We start from the raw sequence: 21,957 nt of genomic DNA, 5'->3' as shown, positions 1-21,957 counted from the left end.
CATGTAAGTCGAAATTGTACTGTTCCCTCGATACCCCAGTAAAACTGTAACAGGCATAATAATATTTAATATTTATTAATTAACCATACTACTTTTAACCATAATATTTTTTGCACTGTTCCAAGAATTACCTTGCACTGTTTTTGTCCTGTTATATTTTCTCTGTTTGCGGAATTGTGCACAGTTTTGATTACTTGATTACATGTTATTTATGTTATGTTATTACATGTTACTGTTATTGCTATTGTGTAACTGTCTATTGTCTTATCTTCTGTCCTATTTATATACTGCACCTGAATGACTAATGAGAAACACTTTTCATTATACTATGCACCTGTGTAAGTTTAATGACAATAAAGTTGAATTGAATTGAAGAGGGAAGTGAGTCAAGACAAGCTTGAGGTTCTTGTCTGGAGCACATTTCCCAGAATGCTGTGGGGTGTGAGCTGCTGCCCGCTGTCACTTGACCTGCTGGTGGAAGATTATTGGTCAGGTGTCAGATCACAAAGAAGAAAGCTCAAGCTTCCAAAAGTCAGTTGCTTTGCTTTCTGCCATTTGAAGACAGACGGCAGATCCTCCGTTAGGCTTTGTGCAACTGAGGGACCAAGAGAAAGACACAGAGGACAGAGCTGCAAGGTTCTGGAAGTGTTTAGTATGAAGAGACTCAGGGAAACACATGTTTTATTTGTGAACAGTCACAGAGAGAGAGAGAGAGAGAGAGAGAGAGAGAGAGAGAGAGAGAGAGAGAGAGAGACTGGAGTTAAGAGTTGTTCAGTTCTTTGAGGATGGCAATTAGCTTAGCTGCCCACTCCTGATAGTGAGGGACTGAAAAAGAGCTAGGCTTTTACTTTGGAGTTTGTTTTTTATTTCCCTGCACTAACAGTGCTGTTTCTGAGCCTTATGCCTGTATTTGTGCATGTCTGTTTCTCTGCATTAGCCTGTGTTCAAAGACTGTTACAGCAAGTCAAATGGACAGTCAAATGTTTCATCATTTGGTTTTCCATCACGGGGCACATATAGATGCCAGCTGTAGATACTTAAATGTTTTATAGACACACATACAATACAATATCTATGCGATGTATTTAAAAAAACTGATAATTCTGTCAACTAAATTCATCCATCCATTTTCTATCCATGTTATCCAGTACATAGCTGCATGGCAGCTGGAATCTATCCCAGCAAGAAACACGTGCCTGGCAGATACACCCTGGGTGTATCTAGATGTGCACATACCTATATAACCTACCACTGTGGGAGGACTGTGGGAGGAGACCAGAGCATCTGAAAGAAACCCACACTAAACCGGAGAGAACATGCAAACTCCCCACAGACAGAACCCAGGTCCAGAATTAAACCCAGGGCTCCAGAACTGCTAATGCAATGACAGGCAATGCCAATGTCCCAGCAATACACCCCAGGGAGCCACCGTCCCACCCATGGACAGAGCAAGCTAATTGGTTTTTGGTTAACACAATCAAACCCAACATCCCAAAGAAATTGGAGCTGAATTGCAGAGCAAACAATCCTTTCGCCTATATTAAAAAAGTCAAAGAACTTAAGATCAAATCATAAATATGTTACAGTCTCAACGTCAATAAGACGAGTTGTTCACATGAAAGCTTCAATAACTCAGTGAGAAGTGCCTGGCTTTTTAGAAGTTACTTTCCACCTACCGAAAGCTGGCATTACTGTCAAACACTTCATCACACAGCTTCAGCACTTTCAGATTTGTGAATCTTCCAAGCTGTGCAACTGAGAAAAAAAACAAAACATTACAATTAGCAGAGATCACAACAACAACTGTTAGACTGATTGTTTACTTGATAAAAGACCTCTTACCTTTTCTCTTCTATTATGTCAAGAAATAGAATACCTTCTGTACAGTTTGATCTGTGAAAAGGTTGTGCAAGGGAAATAAACCTAAAATCACAATTTATTTTACCTTTATTCACACACTGTAAAATCCGTCCTCCAAGTGAAAAACAAGTGGTGAGACACTCTGAACAGTAATTGCAAATGAAAATGAAATAATAGAAACACTGGCTGGACATTGTCAGAATGAACAGTGAAATGTGAACCAAAGAGCACAGAAGGAGACTATGAGAGAGCAGAACAAGATACCCAGGCATGTTGTTGAGGATAATGCCCTGGGTTCAAGTGTTTCATAGCAAAAGCAGTTAACTACTCATGCAAGTAACAGTCTTATATTTCTAATTGATTTCGGATGAGTTGTAGACTTGTTTTTTTGACATGATTTTGTCAGTAATATGTGAAAAAGTCTAGGCCAGGGTGACTAGTTTTGATAACCTCTATAAAACCCACTGGTGTGGATCAGAACTGCTAGAACAACAATCTGGAATATGCAGGACAGGAGTCAGTTTCCAATACAAAGCTGGACAAGAGTGGGAAATGCGCGAAAAGCTGAAACAGAAACAAAAAAACAAAAACCACCCATTAGCAGCTTCACACTGTTACTGGTGCAGACGATGACTGGCCACTCCTCCTGAAAACCACAGCCTATGGTTCTTTCACCAAGAAGGGCAGTGCAATCACGTTGCAATAATACAGCAGGATTTTTCCCAATGATAATTACTGTATATTGATTTGACCTCAGCATTGGCCTTACCTTGATTCGTTTTGGTCTTTGTATTCTTAATTTATCTGCTTGTGCCTTTTCAAACAATGCTGTGACAACTCCCAAAGTGCACTCTATTCCTTCGTCCTTTCACTTTCCATCAGCACTTTTGTAAGACTTACATTTTGTTTATTTGTAAGCATTAATGTAGCTTCTACTTGTCACACACTATCGCATTTATAAAGGGAAGTTTGTAGTTGATTACATAAATGAGTTTAGAAATTTAAGATGGAATGCAGTTAAGGCAGATATTTAGATTCATGCAGCAATATTTTTTGCATTCGTATTGCTCCAAGGTACACATCTGTTTGGTCATGTTAAGTTTTTAAAGACAAAATGGCTTGATGTTTTAGAAGAAAATGCAGTCCAAACACCCATATTTGTTTGCTCTGGCACAATATTTTTGGAATCATGTTTTGATCACCTAAAAACTGGTTCCCAGTCTTGGTCAGGAGTAGCCATTCATTCCAACAGATCTTTGTTAGTCTGACTCATCCATCCACCCTTTTTCTAACCACTTATTCCAGTTCAGGGTTAGGGTTAGCCTTGTAGCGCAGTGGCCCTGGGTTCAATTTCAGTGCTGTCTGCATGGAGTTTGCATGTTTTCCTTGTGCTCATGTGGGTTTCCTCCAGGTGATGCAGTTTCCTCCCACAGTCCACTGGCAGTGCTGGTAGGTGAACAGACCTCGATCTGAGTGTGCATGTATGTTTGTATCTGTCTGCTCTGCAGTGGGCTGGCATCCCATCCAGGGTGTATCCTGACTTACCCCTGTTACTTCCTAGATAGGCTTTGGCTTCCTCACGACCCTGTACTGTATAAAGCACTTTAGAAAATGGATGGATGGATCAACCTGATATTAACTTATATAATGTCTTCCTCTTGTATGGTAATATTCAAGTACAGTTTCCTTAGAGTAACCACCTTACTGAATCCAACTGGTAGGGCACACAATATTCCTGGAGATGGACCCAGTACTAATTTCAGTTCCTCCAGTTTTGAAAATGTGTCCATTTGACGGAGTAGTAATTCTGGAAAATTAGAAAAGGCGGTTTATTCATTAAACTCTAAACTACTAACAGCCAACTTTCTTTAGTAAAACCGTGTTCAATATTCGTGATTTCGCTTCTTTGCACAAAAGTGTTATAAGGTTATACAATGTTATAAGACACAAGTGCGTTAACATGACTTAACATGATTCTGGAGCCGTGCATCCTGGGTAATGCTTCAGTTGTTCAGTTTCCTTCAGGAAAGCGTTAGAAGTGGCTTGTGTGTGGACCTGTTACCAGAGCAGTGCCTGTGCGTGACTCAGTGTTGTGTTGCCAGATAAAAGAAATGTTATTAAAGCAAATATCTTCAATGAATCCCTTAACTATCAGTTTCAATTTACTTTCCTGTCAGTTATTCCTGTGAGGTAATAAACGTCATTACAAGACGATAGTGCTGCATTTTTTAACAATAATAAAAATAAGATCTAAAAGAAAAGAAAATGCACACAACAATGAAAAGGAAAACTTAGTCCAGTACATGGTAATCTGTTATATAGCAGTGATCTTATTAGCTTACACATACAATAATTAGAATTATAGGGAGGACGGAATGCTTTTCTGAAGTTTTCAGTACTCATTTTCTTTAAAAATACAAATAACTAATATCACTTATTTCTGATATAGTTATAACAAAAAATAATTATGGTTTTGTGAACTGTGGAACCACACATTATTTTCCCGCAAGGCATTAAGTTCCATGTTTGAAAATTCACCATCTGAGGAGACCTCAAGGCACCTAACCCTCATAAATACCAAAGTGTTACTGTACACTGTACAGGGCACAAGTGAATTTCAAATTGGCTTCTTTACGAAAGCAGCTGTAGGTGTGTGGAACATGCTGCCCAGTGATAGTGTTGAAGCTGATACCCTGACTTCATTCAAGACAGCTGGATGAGGTCCTCCAGTCAGGAAGGGAGGCACTCCTTAACACAAAGGGATGTGGGAGCATGGAACAAGCTAAATATCCAAGTTGTTTCAACAATGGAAACCACAGGGAAGTACATTTAAAAATGAGCATGGGAGACAATAGCTCACACAAAGGGTGGTGGGATAGTTTTCTTTCAGGAAACAAATGGATGACATCCTGGGATCAATTCAGTACTAGCTACCAAATAAAAAAAGGTCAGAAAGCTGTTGTAGTGTGGTCTCATGAGGCACCAGTTCTGTAAGGGTTTTGGCATTTACTGGGACAATTATTAATTGTGGCAGTAAATCACAAAATGATTCTTTTAATGGCCTTAGAATCCAACCATGCGGTATAACTCAAACAACGCACACACACAGGTGCTAATACACTAAAATACATGGATTAATACATAGAAGGTGCATGTAAATCTAACAGATCTTATTGTGAGGGTTAGCAGAATACAAAAGGTATATATTCATTCGGTTACAAAGAGTTACACATATCAAGAGGACATGCGTTCAGTATATCATTCATTCATTCATGGTTACAACTTCTACATTAGATACTCAAAACAGGTACATAACTCTTAGGAATTAAATTGTTATCAACTGGTTGGGATAACAATTGAATTCTAGAGCAGTAATGCAGTGAAGTTGAATACTCATCCAATCTCTGGGGATTCAGATCTCCCCCGGACAAAGAAACAGTTGCAGGCTTGTTGCTGTTCAATCCGCGCTCTGGCTAGGTGCCAAGCGGTGCTCGGTGAGGCTACAGAGATTCCTGCTGCGCTACTCTCTGAAGACCGGCTAGTTAGTGTTGGCTTTAACTAGCAAAGTTTGTGCATAGGAGAAAACTGACTGCGGGTTCTGAATACTGATTCAGCTGTCCACAGTTCCGACCTGTTCACGAGGCCTGCTGCTGGTGCTAACCTCAGGTGGCAACCTCTGGTTACGCGCTGGCAACCTCCACTCTCGACTCTTAGAACAAGGAAAGTTCTGGCACACGGACACACTGGCCGTTACATGGTGGTCTGGGCTGAGTCTCAGGATAGTCAGGAAGCGCGCTGCGAGAATGTCCTGCGCTTCCCAACTGTTCTGGCCTGCGGGCCGTCCTGCCCTGGAATCATTCGCACCCCTGGAATTGTTCTTTTTGGAATTCTTCTTCAGGCCCTCTGTGTTGCCTGTTTTTACTTGGAGGAACTTCAGGTCGTTCATTGGCTGAAAGTTTCATGGGCATCAGAGACCCACATGGTTACTCGGCCCTACCAGTTCCTGATTGGTTGATCAAGATGAGATATGAGTAACCCATCCCTGACACTAAGAATGCAGTCCAGATGTCCATCTGGCACTCCCTAGACAGATAGGCACCAATGGATGACCATTGATCATGATAGCCAGGCATGTGCATCCCCATTTGGGAGCTGTCCCTTACCAAAGAAACCTTAAATCAGCCTGCATGAATAGCTTCTCTGTGGCTGCACCACAGAGATGAAGAGAGAGATGGGGCCTCACTGCCAAGGGATCGCAAAACTTAATTCCTATATTTTAATAAGACTTGCCGCTACAGGTGTAACAGTAATAGTATCAGGGAATCTTTATTCCTCCCTGCAGTCTCACTCTCTAACAATGTAAAATAAATGCATTATGATATTATCCATAAACAAATATTTCTGGTAGTAGCTGATACATTGAGGCTGCAAACTGGTGCATCATGTGATACTTGTCAGTTACACCTTCAACAGGCTGACAGGGTTAGCTTGAGAATACCAGCAGAGTTAGAAGATGAGTGTTAGTTGTTGTGAAGCAGGGTTATGAAGTGGTGTAGCTTGTTTTACACTCTGTTGTGTTAAATCCTGCTGGACCTTAAAATGGCTTTTGTCTTGTGTTTTTGTGTGTGTGAATTCCCTGAGTCAGGGTAGTCTCAGCAGGGTCTTGTCACAGCAGGTGAGTGTATATACAGTGCCTTCAGAAAGTATTCACCCACTGGAATGTTGTCGCATTTTGTTCCCATTACACCTCCACATTTTAACACATTGAAATATTTTTTCCTCGTTTTAAGAACACTAAATTCAACACATTTATGAATCAAAAATATTTTTTATTCAAGAAAATTTGTTTTTCAAAATGAAAGATTTACATTTCTCATTTACAAAAGTATTGTATTACAAGAGATTGTTTGTGTCTGCAGTTTCTCCCATTTCCGCCAAAGAGCTCTGTCAGTGTTGGAGCTGGCCACTTTTGGTCACTTTTCTGACAATCACCATTCTTGTCTGGTTGCTCAATTTGGTAGGAGGGCCTGATCTTAGTAGTGTCTGGGTTGTGCCATGTTTTTTCTATTTAGTTACAATGGGATTTAACGGTGCTCCTAGGAAGGTTCAAAACTTTGCCAATCTTTTTATAACCTTCTCCATTTTTTTTCCTCCTAACAACTTCATCTCAAAGTTCCAAAGGTAGCTCCTTGGTCTTAATGACAGCAGGACTGATCTGATCTGCTGTTTCAGTTGTGAGACCTCACAGTCAGTGATATCTATTGTGCAATCAAGCAATTGAACACCGGTGAATTTGAAATGAACACAGGTGTACCTTGTTAATGTATTTAGTGTGATCTCTCAAGATAATTGACCCAAATTATGTTGTTAAAACAAAGGGAGTGAATACTTATCAATTAAGTAATTTTCCATTTTTATTTTTAATAGATGTCTTCAGAATTATAAATACTTAATTTAATTTTAACATTATAGAGAATTGCTTCTACAGGAGTGGAAAAAAACATTTAAATATGATTTAATTTGACTTTGCAACACAGCAGAATGAGAAATAAACAATGGGGTGTGAGTACTTTCTGCAGGCACTGTATATATAGCTTGTCCTGTCTTGTTCCAAAAAATAGTTGCATTAAAAAAAATATAAGTATAAATAACGGTGCCAAAATAGATTTTTTTTTATTAAAAGAGATTCATACAGTATCTTAATCTTTATTATTTACCCTTTATTGCATAAATATTTATTGTATTTGATATATATGCTCTCTTATCCACATAAATTAAACTCCGTGACAAGAACTATTTCTGTTTTAGTCAAATGTAAATAAGAGTATAGTCAAAATTTAACTGACCAGTTGAACTCAAAATTGGGTGACTACAAAGTGACTATGACTAATAGACATCTTGGGAACAAGTAAAGGTTTGTTCCATGCTGAAAAGAGAAGAAAATAAATGTTTAGGCTGTGGATGTCACATGCTGACACATCTACCCACTTGAACTAAAAAACATTTTAGTTGACTTGACTTAGACTATGATTAAATAAAAAACCTGGTGACTAAATTAGTGTTTTTAAGTCACCTGACTGGAACTCTTCCCTTACTGACTGTAGCTGAATGGTCTGTCTCCTGTGTGAATGCGCTGGTGCTTTTTTAAGTCATGCGATTGAATAAAACTCTTCCCACACTGACTGCAGATGAACGGTCTCTCTCCTGTGTGAATGCGCTGGTGGGCTTTTAAGCTACGTGACTGACTAAAACTCTTCCCACACTGACTGCATCTGAATGGTCTCTCTCCTGTGTGAATGCGCTGGTGGGTTATTAAGCTACTTGACCGACTAAAACTCTTCCCACACTGACTGCAGCTGAACGGTCTCTCTCCTGTGTGAATGCGCTGGTGCTTTTTTAAGTCATGTGATTGAATAAAACTCTTCCCACACTGACTGCAGCTGAATGGTCTCTCTCCTGTGTGAATGCGCTGGTGCTTTTTTAAGTCATGCGATTGAATAAAACTCTTCCCACACTGACTGCAGATGAACGGTCTCTCTCCTGTGTGAATGCGCTGGTGGGCTATTAAGCTACTTGACTGACTAAAACTCTTCCCACACTGACTGCAGCTGAATGGTCTCTCTCCTGTGTGAATGCGCTGGTGGGTTATTAAGCTACTTGACCGACTAAAACTCTTCCCACACTGACTGCAGCTGAACGGTCTCTCTCCTGTGTGAATGTGCTGGTGTGATTGTAAGTGGCTTTTCAGACTAAAACTCTTTCCACACTGACTGCAATTGAATGCTCTCTCTCCTGTGTGAATGCGCCGGTGGGCTATTAAGCTACTTGACTGACTAAAATGCTTCCCACACTGACTGCAGCTGAACGGTCTCTCTCCTGTGTGAATGCGCTGGTGGGTTATTAAGTTACTTGACTGACTAAAAGTCTTCCCACACTGACTGCAGCTGAACGGTCTCTCTCCTATGTGAATGTGCTGATGTTGTTTTAATAGGTGCAAGTGACTAAAATTCTTCCCACAATGACTACATCTGAAAGGTCTCTCTCTTGTGTGAAGGTGCTGGTAGGGCTTTGAAATGCTAGACTGACAGAAACGCTGCTTCTCCCTGTGCCGTAATGGCAGTTTGTCCACTCCATCTGAGCAAGGCCTTGAGTGATTCTTCCTCATCCTCTGATTGTGCTGGGGTCTCTTATTCTGCCAATGCTCCATGGAATGGTCTTGCTCTGGGTGCTGAGGTTTGTTTCCTCCACCATGTCCTTCAGTGTGCTGCTCAGCAGAGTGAATCATCCGGGGCTCGTTCTCCAGCTCTCTGAGACTAAAACTGTCTAATTCATTCCGTTGTTCCCCTCTTTGCCCAAGAACAGACATACTCTCCAGTTCATTAAAACTTTTAACAATTTTCTCAGTAACCAGATTATTAAACCTGTGTGTAAAGCCATCAGATACTAAGGTATCATATGATTGTTTGAGACTCTGCAATGACAGTCTCTCCAGTTGAACAGAACAAGGCCTAATTATCAAGCCCTGTAGGAGCTGCTGTTGCTCCTCCCTGTACTGACTCCTCTCTGTGTGCTGTGACTCAGTACTGTTCTCTTCACCAGGTACATCAGTTTGCTGCTCTGCAGCGTCAATCAACTTGGACTCCATGCCCTGCTCTGTAAGATTTAAAACATCCAGTTCTTCACTGTGCTCTCGTACAGAGACACAGCCCAGCTCATTACAACCTTGTGTAATATTGTTTGAGTCCAGATTATTAATCTTCTCTATAAAATCATCATATACTAAGAGCCCAGGCGTCTCACGCTCGGGCTCTGTCTTCATCATGGGCACAGAATCCTCGACACTCTGCCTGCTCTCTGTGTGCTGCTCACTGAGTGTCTCTTTCCCTTCTGCAACAGTGAGCTCTCTCTCCTGCATCAAACTGGAGCCCCACTCCTCCTCACTGTGCTGCTGTTCAAGAGGAGCCATTTCCCCAGCGTCCGAGAGAGCACTGGTCTCTGTGCCTGTAAATACAGGACAAGAAAACAAGACCTTTATAATAATAATAAACTTTATTTTATATAGCACCTTTAAAGGTGGCTTCTCAAAGCACTTTACAGAAGGCCAACAACATAAAATACACAATATAAGCACGATGAGAATACACAGTTAGACGAGTCAGTAGATGGTGGTACTAAGTCAAGTAGGAGCAGAGGGGTAAAGAACAGATAAATAAAGGCTCTTCTGTAGAAGAAGGTTTTGAGTCTGGATTTGAAGAAGCTTAGAGAAAGTGACTCTGATATCCTTGGGGAGAAAGTTCCAGAGCTTGGGGCAAAACAGGAGAAGGCCATGTCACCCATAGAGTGTAGAAGGACTGGGGGACAAATAGTTGAACACAATTAGAAGAGCGAAAGTTGTGAGGTGGGGAGTAGGGCGATAACTCAGACAGGTACTGAGGTGCCAAGCCACAGAGAGCCTTATAGGTAAGCAGGAGGATTGTTAAGTCGACACGAAACTTGACAGGAAAGCAGTGCAAGGATAGGAGTAATATGAATACTTGCACTAGACAAACTGGAAATTACAGCATATTAACACTGCACTTACAGAGATGGGTAAATAAAAACACACTGACTGGGCATAACAGTACATTAACACTGCACTGAGAGGGGTAAATAGATACATACTGACTGGACACTGCAGCATATTAGCACTGCACTGAAAGGGGTTAATACAGACATGCTGACTGGACACTATAGTACATTAACACTGCACTGAGAGAGAGAGGGGTTGATTCACACACACTGACTTCACACTACAATATATTAACACTGCACTGAGAGAGAGGGGTGAATACAGACAGACTGACTGGACACTACAGTACATTAACACTACATTGAGAGAGAAAGGGGTTCATACAGACACACTGACTGGACACTACAGTACTTTAACACAGCACTGAGACAGAGGCATTTTTACAGCCACGGACAAACACTGCTCAGAGAAGGGGGGTAAATACAGACAGACTGACAGACAGGACACTACAGTACATTAGCACTGCACTGAGGGAGAGGGGTTAATACAGACACACCGACGACACTATAGAACATTAACACTGCACTGAGTGACAGGTTAATACAGACATGCTGACTGGACACTACAGTATATTAACACTGCATTGAGAAAGAGAGGATTAATACAGACACACTGCCTGCATATTATAGTACTTTAAAACTGCTCAAAAAGAGGCGGGGTAATACATACACACTGACTGGCCACTACAGTACATTAACACTACACTGAGACAAAGAGGGGTTCATACAAACTCACTGACTGGACACTCCAGTATATTAACACTGCACTGAGAGAGAGAGGGGTTGATTCACACACACTGACTGCACACTACAATATATTAACACTGCACTGACAGAGAGGGGTTAATACAGACACACTGACTGGACAATACAGTACATTAACACAGCACTGAGAGAGAGAGGGGTTAATACAGGCACACTGACTGGACAAGACAGTACTTTGTAACACTGCACTGAGAGAGAGGGGGGGTTAATACATACACACTGACTGGACACTACAGCACATTAACACTACACTGAGCGAGAGAGATCATTCAATCTTTATTGACAGAAAAAATAAACAAAGTATGAATCTTGATTCTTAGAACCCCACCTTAAGAATTATTAAAATAAAATCATAATTGGAATATTAATTTTTTATTCACAATCCTGCACGTTTCCAAAACACCAACGCTTTTCAGATGTTCCACGGTCATTATGAGATAATATAAAACATATATTCTAACAACATCCTGCTCTTCACCAACCCTTCAAACATCCTCACCAAGTCTACAGACCCAGAAGCAGAGATCTTATTTTTCAGAGTCTTATAGATGGTGAGTTTGGCCTGGCCCAGTAGAAAGTTGGCGAGGAGGGTCTGAGTTTTCCCTTTTCTCGTATGACCCACCCCGAACATGAAAATAATGTCACTGAAGGCCAGGTCAAGGTTGATGAAGAGCCAGATCAACACGGCAAACATGGGCGACAGGTGGGGGCAGGCACTGTAGTAGTGGAACACCGTCTCCCTCTGAGCGCAGAAGGGACAGGCCCCTCTTATAATAATAATAATAATAATAATAAACTTTATTTTATATAGCGCCTTTAAAGGTGGCTTCTCAAAGCGCTTTACAGGATGACAATAACAATAAATAAGAAGACTACAACAATAAATAAGAAAATTTCACAAGACAGGACACAATTATAATTACAACAATACAACAATAACAATAGAGGAGACTGTGGAAGATGGTATTAAGAAGAGCAGAGGGGTGAAGAATGGAACCAGTTAAGTAAAGGCTTTTCTGAAAAGGAGGGTTTTGAGTCTGGATTTGAAGGAGTTTAGAGAAGGTGACTCTCTAATATCGTTGGGCAAGGAGTTCCAGAGCTTGGGGGCATAGCAGGAGAAGGCCCTGTCGCCCATACAATGTAGACGGGCTTGGGGGACAGTAAGGAGGGCAGAATTTGAAGAGCGGAGGTTGCGAGGTGGGGAGTAGGGCGATAAAAGTTCAGACAGGTATTGAGGTGCCAAGCCATGTAAAGCCTTGTAGGTGAGCATGAGGATTTTAAAGTCTACGCGGAATTTGACCGGAAGCCAGTGCAAGGACTCCAGGATAGGAGTAATGTGAACACTTGCACTAGATCTGGTCAGGATTCTGGCTGCTGAATTTTGGACATACTGCAGCTTGTTCAGAGTAGATTTAGATACCCCAGGGAGCAGAGCATTGCAGTAGTCAATTCGAGAGAATACAAATATGTTGATCAGCTTTTCAGCCACAGTTAATGATAGCATAGGGCGTAGTCTTGCGATATTTCTAAGGTGAAAAAAAGATGTTTTGACAGTATGCTGTACATGTGGGTCGAATGTTAAGCCAGAATCGAATATAACCCCAAGGTTTTTCAATTTTGATTGGAGCTCAAGTACAGAGCCATCTACAGACAGGGTTACAGGACTGGCTTTACGAAGTTGATGGGGGGTACCAATAAGCATGACTTCAGTCTTGTCACAGTTAAGATGAAGGAAGTTTTGAGTCATCCAAATTTTTATGTCAGAGATGCAATTAGATAGAATAGAGACAGCCACATCAGTGTCGGGTTTGGTATGGATGTATATTTGAGTATCGTCAGTGTAAAAATGAAAGCTGAGGCCATGTGATCTTAAAAGCTGACCAAGTGGGAACATGTAAATGCTGAAGAGCAAGGGGCCCAGTATTGAGCCCTGAGGGACACCAGACTTGACAAGACCAATTTCAGACCTGTACCCATTGAGAGAGACAAAGTGACAGCGATCAGTGAGGTAAGACTTAAACCATTTGAGGGCAGTGTCAGAGACTCCAAACACAGTCTCGAGACGAGAAAGCAAGATGTTATGGTCAACAGTGTCAAAGGCAGCACTGAGATCAAGAAGGATGAGTATGGAAAGAGAACCAGAATCAGAAGCTATTAGGAGATCGTTGGTGACTTTGACTAGGGCGGTTTCTGTGCTGTGAAGTTGACGGAAGCCAGATTGGAGGGGTTCGAAAAGGTTGTTTGTCATGAGGTGGTTATGTAACTGAAGTGTGACAGCACGTTCTAGAATTTTAGAGAGAAAGGGTAAGTTGGAGATGGGGCGAAAGTTGTTAAGATTGTCGAGAGCCATGTTAGGCTTCTTTGGCACTGGGGTAATAGCAGCAGTTTTGAGGACCGTTGGTACAATGCCGGTGCTCAAGGATTCATGTATTATATTGAGGACAATGGGACAGAGAGAAGAGAAACAGGACTGGAATAAAGTGGTGGGAATGGGATCTAAAATAGATGTGGTGGGTTTCATGCGCGTAACTAGTTTGTTTAGGGATGCTGAGTCAAGAAGAGAGAAGCCAACGTCACACAACTCCACCACCTGATGGTGTCCAGCTCTTGTTGAGGGGAAATCTGTAGAGGTTACCCCAGGCAGGCTGGACACCATCTGGCACCCCCAGACGAGCCCTCCAGGGAGTGTCAGGGAGTGCAGACAGCTGGGCCTGATGTCTAGATGTTACAACTAGTCTATACAGACACTTCCCCTCAACACCAGCTAGAGACCTCTCCTCTGAAGCAAGGGACTCAAGGAGAGATCCTGTCGGCCAGGGACTGAGTGCAGGAGACACTAGCAGACCACGGAAAGGAGGCTGTGTGGTTGGAAGGTGGCGTTCCTCAAACAGACCCTGGACTAGCAGCATCTCCTCAAGAGGCAGAGCAGAGCAGAGCGAAGCTGACTAAGAAACCTGTCCACACACCGCCCCGAGTGTAGTCCCAGAGCATCGCATGCCCACTCCATGCTGCGCCAGCAGTCCTGATCCACGTCAAGCAGGTGGTGGAGTTGTGTGACGTTGGCGCGGACCAGTCTGCCAGTAAAGTCCAAGGAGCGGCCCAGTTCTGTGTCCATTCACGGATTGTGTACTAGCGGCTCTCAGAGTGTCCAGTATAGACTGGGCTGCTCCTCTTCTCTCCACACGTGCAGATGCCGCCAGGCTTTCAGGAGACTACGGTGGAAAGGCTGCAGTGCAGACAGGTCAACCCTGCTGGTGTCCATCAGGAAGAGAACAGAGTCGATCCCGAGGTGTCCTGCTAGATGCAACAGGGTGAAGGTCAGCTCCCTCCAGGACAGCGAGGCCGGGCCGAACAGCAGCTTCTGTACTGCCTGCAAACGAAAGGCGTCCACCCGGCTCCGGATGTCAACGAGTCCTTGTCCTCCGTCCTCTCTGGGCAAATAGAGGACACCCCTCCACTGCCAGTGCAGTCCATCCCAGAAGAAGTCGAGAAGCGTGGCCTGCAGCTCCTCAATCAGTCCAGCTCGTGGCTCCAGGCACAGCAGGCAATGCCACAACATTGAAGCCACCAGGGTGTTGACAATCAGAACCCGGCCTCTGTAGGAGATCTGGGGGAGCAGCCAGCGCCAGCGGTCCAGGCGACCTTTCACTTTTTCGAGGAGCCCCTCCCAGTTCTTCCTCACACTGGCCTTGTCCCCCAGGTACACCCCCAGGTAGTTGAATCCCCCTCTGGTCCTGCTGAACCTCTCTGGCAAGACTGGGGGACCCGTCTCACTCCACTCTCCCAGGAGTAGGGCGCTACTCTTGGCCCAGTTTACTTTGGCTGATGATAGCCACTGAAAATCATTCAAAGTTGTCTGTAGCGCCCTGACATCCTGTTCTCCTCCGACCACGACCATGATGTCATCAGCGTATGCCAAGATCTTGACAGTAGAATCGGAGCAGCCCGGGATGGACAGCCTCTTGATGACCCGGCGCAGCTGATGTAGCAGAGGTTCAATAGCAAGGGAGTATAGCATTCCTGAGAGTGCACAGCCCTGCCTGACTCCCCTCTGCACTGGAAACTTAATGTCACACAGGTCCCCATTCTTAGGCAGCAGGGTGACAACAGCTCTCCTGCAGCTCAGTGGCAGGTCCCCCTGCTCCAGACTTTCCGAGAACACATCCAGCAGGTCAGGTCCCAGCACGGCCCAGAAGGCACAGTAGAATTCGGCCGGCAAGCCATCAAGGCCAGGGGTCATACCATTACTCAAGACACTGAGTGCAGTGGAGAACTCCTCCAGGGATAGAGGCCTCTCCAGCCATGCACTCTCCTCTTCGGGGACCTGTGAAAGGTCTTCAAAGAACCTGCATGTGCAGACCGAGTCCTCACTTGCCTCGCTGGAGAAGAGCGTCTTGTAGAACTACATGGTCCTCTCCTGGATCTGCCCGGCCTCGTGCAGCTCCTGCCCTGTCTCCGAGCGCAGGCAGAGGCTCTGCCTGCTCTGGCCCGGTTTCTTCTCTAGGCCAAAGAAGTAGCGAGTTGGGGCGTCTACCTGTGATGCACTCTGAACCCTAGATTTTATTAGAGCTCCCTGCACTTTTGTGTCCAGATGGCCAATGAGTAATCCTTTTGGATGTGGAGGTCATCAATTAGTCTCCTGTCTGCACGACACTCCAGAGCCTGGTGGAGCTCCAGAATGTCTCTCTCCAGAGCCTTCATGGACTCACGGATACCTCTCGTGACAATTCCAGTGTACTGCTGGCAGAACTGGCGAATCTGCACCTTCCCAATATCCTACCACTGCCGCAGGGAGACAAAGTGGGCTTTCTGACTCCTCCACTGCTACCAGAAGAACAGGAGGCAGTCACAGAAGTGAGCATCGTCAAGCAGTTGGGTATTAAAGTGCCAGTAGGCACTGCGGGACCTCACTGATGGGACGACGACTGTGCAGATGGTGAGACAGTGGTCCGACAGGCCCACTGGACAGATGGGAGTACTGCTTGACGATCCTGTAATGATGTTTACGGCAGTAGATGCGGTCCAGCCTGGCCAGAGAGAGGGTATTCCCCTTGACCTGGGCCCAGGTGTACTGCCTCGTGTCCCCATGACATCTCCTCCAGATGTCAGTGAGGTCAGATTTAACAAGGATCCTGCGCAGCTTCCTGGCCGACAGGCCATGTGGCTCTCCATGATTCCTGTGTAATTCCTGTCCAGTGTGCTGCTCTCTGTGCAGTTAAAATCACCCCCCAGGAAGACCAGCTCTTCAGGCTGGCAGGTCACCAGCGCATTTTCAAGCTCCCTGAAGAAGGTGACCCTCTCCCCACCATCTGTGAATGCATAAATGTTAATAAAAACAAAGGTTTTCTTCCTGTAAACTACTCGCATGAGTAACAGGCGACCTTTCACAACCTCATGGACAGCGATAGAGAGGGGCTTGAACCCCACAGAGAACAGCATCGTGACCCCCGTGCTCACAGGGGACCCATGATTGTACACAATGTCCCCCTGCCACTCCCGCTGCCAGGCAATGATGTTGGTGTCGGTGCGGGTCTCCTGCAGGAACGTCACATGCAGGCTGTTTTCTTTGATGACCTCCAACACCTCAGCTCGCTTCAAAGCCCTCCAGCACCCATTGGTGTTCAAACTCCCTATTCTAATGCCGCCCATGCTTGCGGAAAAGAAAAAAAGAAACAACATAAAACACGAACAGACACATAGCACGCAGAAGGATAGTGATGTGATGTAAGAGACGGGACTCATTCGTGCTGAGGTGCATTCCGCGGTCCTGCCCTGATCTTACCCAATAAGCTCTTCAGGCGCCATCTCTCTTGATCGCTGAAGTCATTCGCACCTGTGCCTTTTCAGATGGTGCGTCGCGGAGAGGACAAAGAGCTCAGTATTGGGGAAAAAAGTCCTCGACCACAGTTCCCCTCTTACCTTTAGTCTTCTCTAAGAACTCCCTAATGCTCTGGAAACTGTAGCCTACTCTGCAGCTCTGCCGGGCCGAGGAGCCCGAGGCAAGAGAGGAGGTGTCTGTGAAGCCACCCTCGTCATCGTCGCTCACGGACTCCGAGAAGCTCCAGGCGGCGATGGCGAGGACACTCCAGCGCGTCCTCACTCTCGCAGTGTCGGAGACACTCGCGGCCCCCGGGCTGGCGACAGAGCCGCCCTCCACCGAGCTCTCTGTGCTGTGCTTTTTCTGCACCACACTCTGCACAGATTTTTTCGTGCGCTTTCTCCACGGCGTCTTAAAACCATCGTCTATTTTTCCGGATGTTACTTAATTTCCTCCCCACACCGTGTCTACAGTTTTTGCTGGCACTTGTGACGAGTTTTCCTCCATCGGTGTCACTGCCTGCTTTCTCTCTCCCTGACTCTCCTGAGCAGCGGGGCTCTGCAGCTCCCCTGCTCCGCCAGTGCTCGTATCTTGCTCCCCGGTGTGGGGAGCTCCCATCTGAGGGCTGAGGTGGTCCACTCTTTGCTATCTGTTCTCCTGCATGGGACACCACCAGCTCGGCTCACCTGCCCCCTCCAGCAACCTCCTCTCCTGCACCCCGGCTGTGGGCTCTGCCTCCCTGCTGCCTCCCTGCACTGCTCCACTCCCCGCTGCCTGACGCTGTCTCCTGGCCTCCTGTGCACCCTGGGGCTGAGGCTCCCTGCCCATCTCGTCCTCCACCTCCAGGCAATTCTTCACCACATGCCCCTCGCTCCCGCACCTAAAGCACTTCGTCAATTCCGAAGTCACGAATACAACATAATCACAGGTGTCAATCCGAAATTTAAGATCCACATTGATCTCTTCCATGGGTTTTTTTTAAGATCACGTAGACTTGTCTTCGGAAAGAGATGACATGCTTCAGCTGAAGTGCCCTGCAGCCCAGAGGGACCTTCCTGATCGGAGAGACCACCAGTCCGTAACGGGACAGCTCCCTCTACAGCAGCTCGTTCCTCATGAACGGAGGCACATTGGAGAGGGTGATCTTCCGAGCTGGGGCCACGAGAGGCAGCACCGGGGTGAAGGTGCCGTCCAGGATGGCCCCCTTTACCACTAGGGCATTTGCCAGATCAATAGATTGCAGGAAAATAACTATCCCTCCACTCATGCGGGAAGCGGACTTGATGTTCCTACAGCTCACAACCTCCCCGACCGCAAGAACACACCTCTCCAGAGGACAGAACTCCACAGGGGAAATTTTCACTCCATGGCGCTGTGTTAACTTCTAAAATGAGAAGTCTGGAGGATCAGAGCCTCCAGAACTGGCCATGGTATGAAAATAAACCCAGTTTTCCCCAAAAAAAAGACAGAAAAAAACACAAAACCAATGAAGAAACACGGCCACATGATTCAAACACAGAGAGAGAGAGGGGTGAATACAGACACACTGACTGGACACTACAGTACATTAACACTGCACTGAGAAAGAGAGAGGTTAATACAGACACACTGACTGACTGGACACTACAGTGCATTAACACTGTACTGAGACAGAGGGCTTTATACAGACACGGACAAACTGGAAATTACAGCATATTAACACTGCACTGAGAGAGGAGTTAACAGACATGCTGACTGACTGGACACTACAGTACATCAACACTGCACTTAGAGGGGTGAATACAGACACACTGACTGGACACTACAGTACATGAACACTGCACTGAGAGAGAGAGGGCTTAATACAGGCACACTGACTAGACACTACAGTACATTAACACTTTATACAGACAAGGACAAACTGGAAATAACAGCATATTAACACTGCACTGACAGAGAGGGGTAAATACAGCAATACTGACTGGACACTCCAGTACATTAACAATGCACAGAGAGAGGGGTTAATACAGGCACACTTACTTCACAGTACAGTACATAAACAATGCACTAAGAGAGAGAGGGATTAATACAGACACAGTGGATTAATATTCCAGAGGAGTTAATACAGACACAGACCTCACCAGTGAGGAAGTTATAGACACTGGTTTTAAACACACACACATACTCCGACTTCATACACGTCACCACACTGACCTGACAACAGTTTCATGTCCATTTCTTCTTTTATTTCTGCAGTGACTTCACAGGGAAGCGTCTGGGTACCCTGATCTCCTCTTACTCCCAAATCCTTCTCCAACAGCTGCAATCTCCACTTCAAGCTCTCGTTTTCCTTCTTCAGCTGCGCCATTTCACTCCCGACACTGTCCTCCACACACTGTGTGATTTTAAACACGGCCCGTCCCACCAGGACCTGGGAGATATTGCGGAGTTTGTCTTCAAACTCGTTCTCAGAGTCAGACATCCTGTTTCCAAAAACTTCTGACACTTCATACACGATCGATTTGAGCAAAACGTGCATGAACGAGTCAAGCTGGATTTGCAGATTTAACAAGCACTCCGCCATTCTTCTTCAGAGTCGATCAGAAACAAAGGCTGACTTGCGATGTTTAAACAGAACAGCTTCTTTATTTTTATTCTTCACAGATTCTGTTGTCAGGGCTGTGCTCTGTTCAAGCATAAACACAGTTGACAAGATGCTACGTTTTCAGTAACTGAAGTTATAAAAAAAAACTTTCTTCTTTATAGAAAGAAAATCATTCAAGCACCCACGGGTATGCTGGGTAGCGCCGTGTGATGACGTCATTCGTTAGCGCGGCCGCGGCTTCAAAACAATCGAGAAGTGGAGCTGAGAAAGAGGAGTTTCTGCAGCCGGATATAAACTTAACTGCACCTCCTAGCGCCACCTAGTCAAGAGGAGTGAATCACCTGCGACTTGCACCGTTCGTAAGTGTGAATTTTGTGAAACGGAACAGATTTATTGTTTTGCCCTTCCACAACGAAAACGTCTCCCTTTGCAGGTTTTAGGTTAAAGAAAAAAAAATGCTGACATATTCTTCCTAGCTGGCAGTATTAATCCTGCACCATAAGCAAGTATTTCATATTTCGCAAATTGTATGAATTTCTCGAAAAATACGTTGTTCCAAGAAAGGAAATAAATACTTCCATTAACAAAATCAAGCCATATGTGATTGTCCTTAATTATACATTCTGTATGACAAGACAGGAAGAAAGGCACCTCAGGATTTCGGACACAGGATCTCCTGTATATTGAAAGAAGTTTTAACCATCTAGCAGTTTACATGTCCAAGGAGCTCAATGTGCTTGAAGCATTTGTTACGTTGGAGTATTCTGGACACAAATCAGTGCCTGCTTGTATTTCTGTGTTTTTTTAATTTTACAGAAAGTTTAAATGTGACTTTGAAGGCATTATAATTCACAACCTTGTGAAAATGGTTGTCCATAATTGTTGATTATGTTTGATTAACAGACAAAATATGACAATCCCTCTGCTGAGCATATACTTTATTTTCCTGATGTAACAGATCTTAACAAGAGGGCAAAGTAAATACAATAATTAGCATCTAATTAAATGCAATACCAAATGCAATCTCTTTCCATCTTAAGAGCAAGCGTTCACATGATACATCAATTCAATTTTTTTCCCCAAAAAGTGTCTATTGTGGGACAAATACTCAGGAACTCGCTATAAATTATCATCTTGTACCAATTTATTTATGTATATCAGAATCGATGGTGCTCCAGATGATGCTGGAACTCACAATCTCAACATGACTCTGCTGTATAAGTACGCTGACCTATTGTGCCGCAGTGGAGAGCAGTGTGAGTTGCTCTCCTCACACAGAATGACGCTGCACAATCAGGGTGAAACAAGCAGGGTCTCGGCTGTGGATCCATCTTCACATGAGGGAAAGGGACAGTAATACAGCAAGGAAAAGACAGGAGAAGACACTAAAAGAAATGTGCTCACTGCAAAGGATTCCTGTGGAGGACATGACGGGAAAGGGAGAGGGCATGAGGCTCATGTACAGGGGGATCATGAGGTGTGTCAGGGTGAATGGTTCCCTCACGATCTTCTTTCCCGTGACCAGGTAAATGTGCCAGGGTTGCCCTCTGTCTGCCCTGCTCTACTCCTCAGTGGCTGAGCCCTTGGGCCTGGCAATTCTCAGGAAGGAGGGGGTGCACAGGGTTGCCTTGCCTGGGGGCGCTGCCACCTCACTGATCTATTAATATGCCAACGACACCATAGGTGGTGCAGGCCTACTGCACTGCCTCGGGCACCAGGGTAAACCTGGAGAAGTCTGAGATCATGCCGGTGGGAAGGGCAGACACTGCCCCGCTCCTTGGATACCCCTTCAAGGTGTTGACGGGTCACCTTAAGGTCCTCGCACGCATATATTGGTATTGAAGAGTAGGCCACTGGGCTCCTGCTGTGGAAGGAGAAGCTTGTTAAGATGAGGGTCAGACTTTGCAGGTGGAGATGCAAGTCCCTGACCTCGAAGGGAAGGGTCTTATTGGTCAAAATACTGTGCCTGTCCCTCTTGTGGTACCTTCTATCTGTGATGCCTCTTCCCTAGAGGATTGAGAGAGAGATTCAACAGCTGGTGGTGGGCTTTGTTTGGAGGGGGGACCCTCCACGGGTTGCCTACGACACCCTTATTGGAGAAGTCTCCATGGGTGGGCTGGGGCTGTCTGATATCGACCTGAAGATGAAGAGCGTCCTTAACACGGATAATCATAGCATCTCTATGGGACGTCACCTCAAGACCTGCAGGGGTGTGGGGTGGGAGGCTCTCCTGATGAGGCTGACTCTGGGGCTGGTGGAACATCTGCCCCACTTTTACAGGGAAGTCTTGCTGGCATGGGGGGAGTTCATGTCTCCTACATGCCGAAGATGAGAGCCCCGCTGCTTGAGCAGCCTCTGTTCC

At 45.0% G+C, this 21,957-nt stretch overlaps 1 protein-coding gene across 1 annotated transcript; it reads right to left on the bottom strand.

Annotated features, from left to right (window-relative positions):
- Window positions 1-6,668: 6,668 nt before the first annotated feature.
- LOC138242776 (zinc finger protein 135-like) lies at window positions 6,669-19,757 on the bottom strand. Its single transcript, XM_069198328.1, has 2 exons — window positions 19,205-19,757; window positions 6,669-9,861 (listed from the first exon to the last, which is right to left on the bottom strand). The coding sequence occupies exons 1-2, from the start codon at window positions 19,572-19,574 to the stop codon at window positions 7,952-7,954; spliced, it is 2,280 nt and encodes a 759-aa protein (XP_069054429.1). The 5' UTR covers window positions 19,575-19,757; the 3' UTR covers window positions 6,669-7,951.
- Between the last annotated feature and the right edge of the window lie 2,200 nt (window positions 19,758-21,957).

The sequence above is a fragment of the Lepisosteus oculatus genome, chromosome 14 (assembly GCF_040954835.1).
Source record: "Lepisosteus oculatus isolate fLepOcu1 chromosome 14, fLepOcu1.hap2, whole genome shotgun sequence".
Classification (NCBI taxonomy): Eukaryota; Metazoa; Chordata; class Actinopteri; order Semionotiformes; family Lepisosteidae; genus Lepisosteus; species Lepisosteus oculatus.
This window is presented reverse-complemented; position numbering and strand designations above follow the sequence as displayed.

Bases quoted from the DNA above. Each gene is read 5' to 3' on its own strand.
- LOC138242776 (XM_069198328.1), bottom strand. From the start codon at position 19,574: ATGGCGGAGTGCTTGTTAAATCTGCAAATCCAGCTTGACTCGTTCATG. The intron at 9,862-19,204 runs GTCAGTGTGGTG...CTGTATTTACAG, and splicing joins GGACATGAAACTGTTGTCAG to GCACAGAGACCAGTGCTCTC.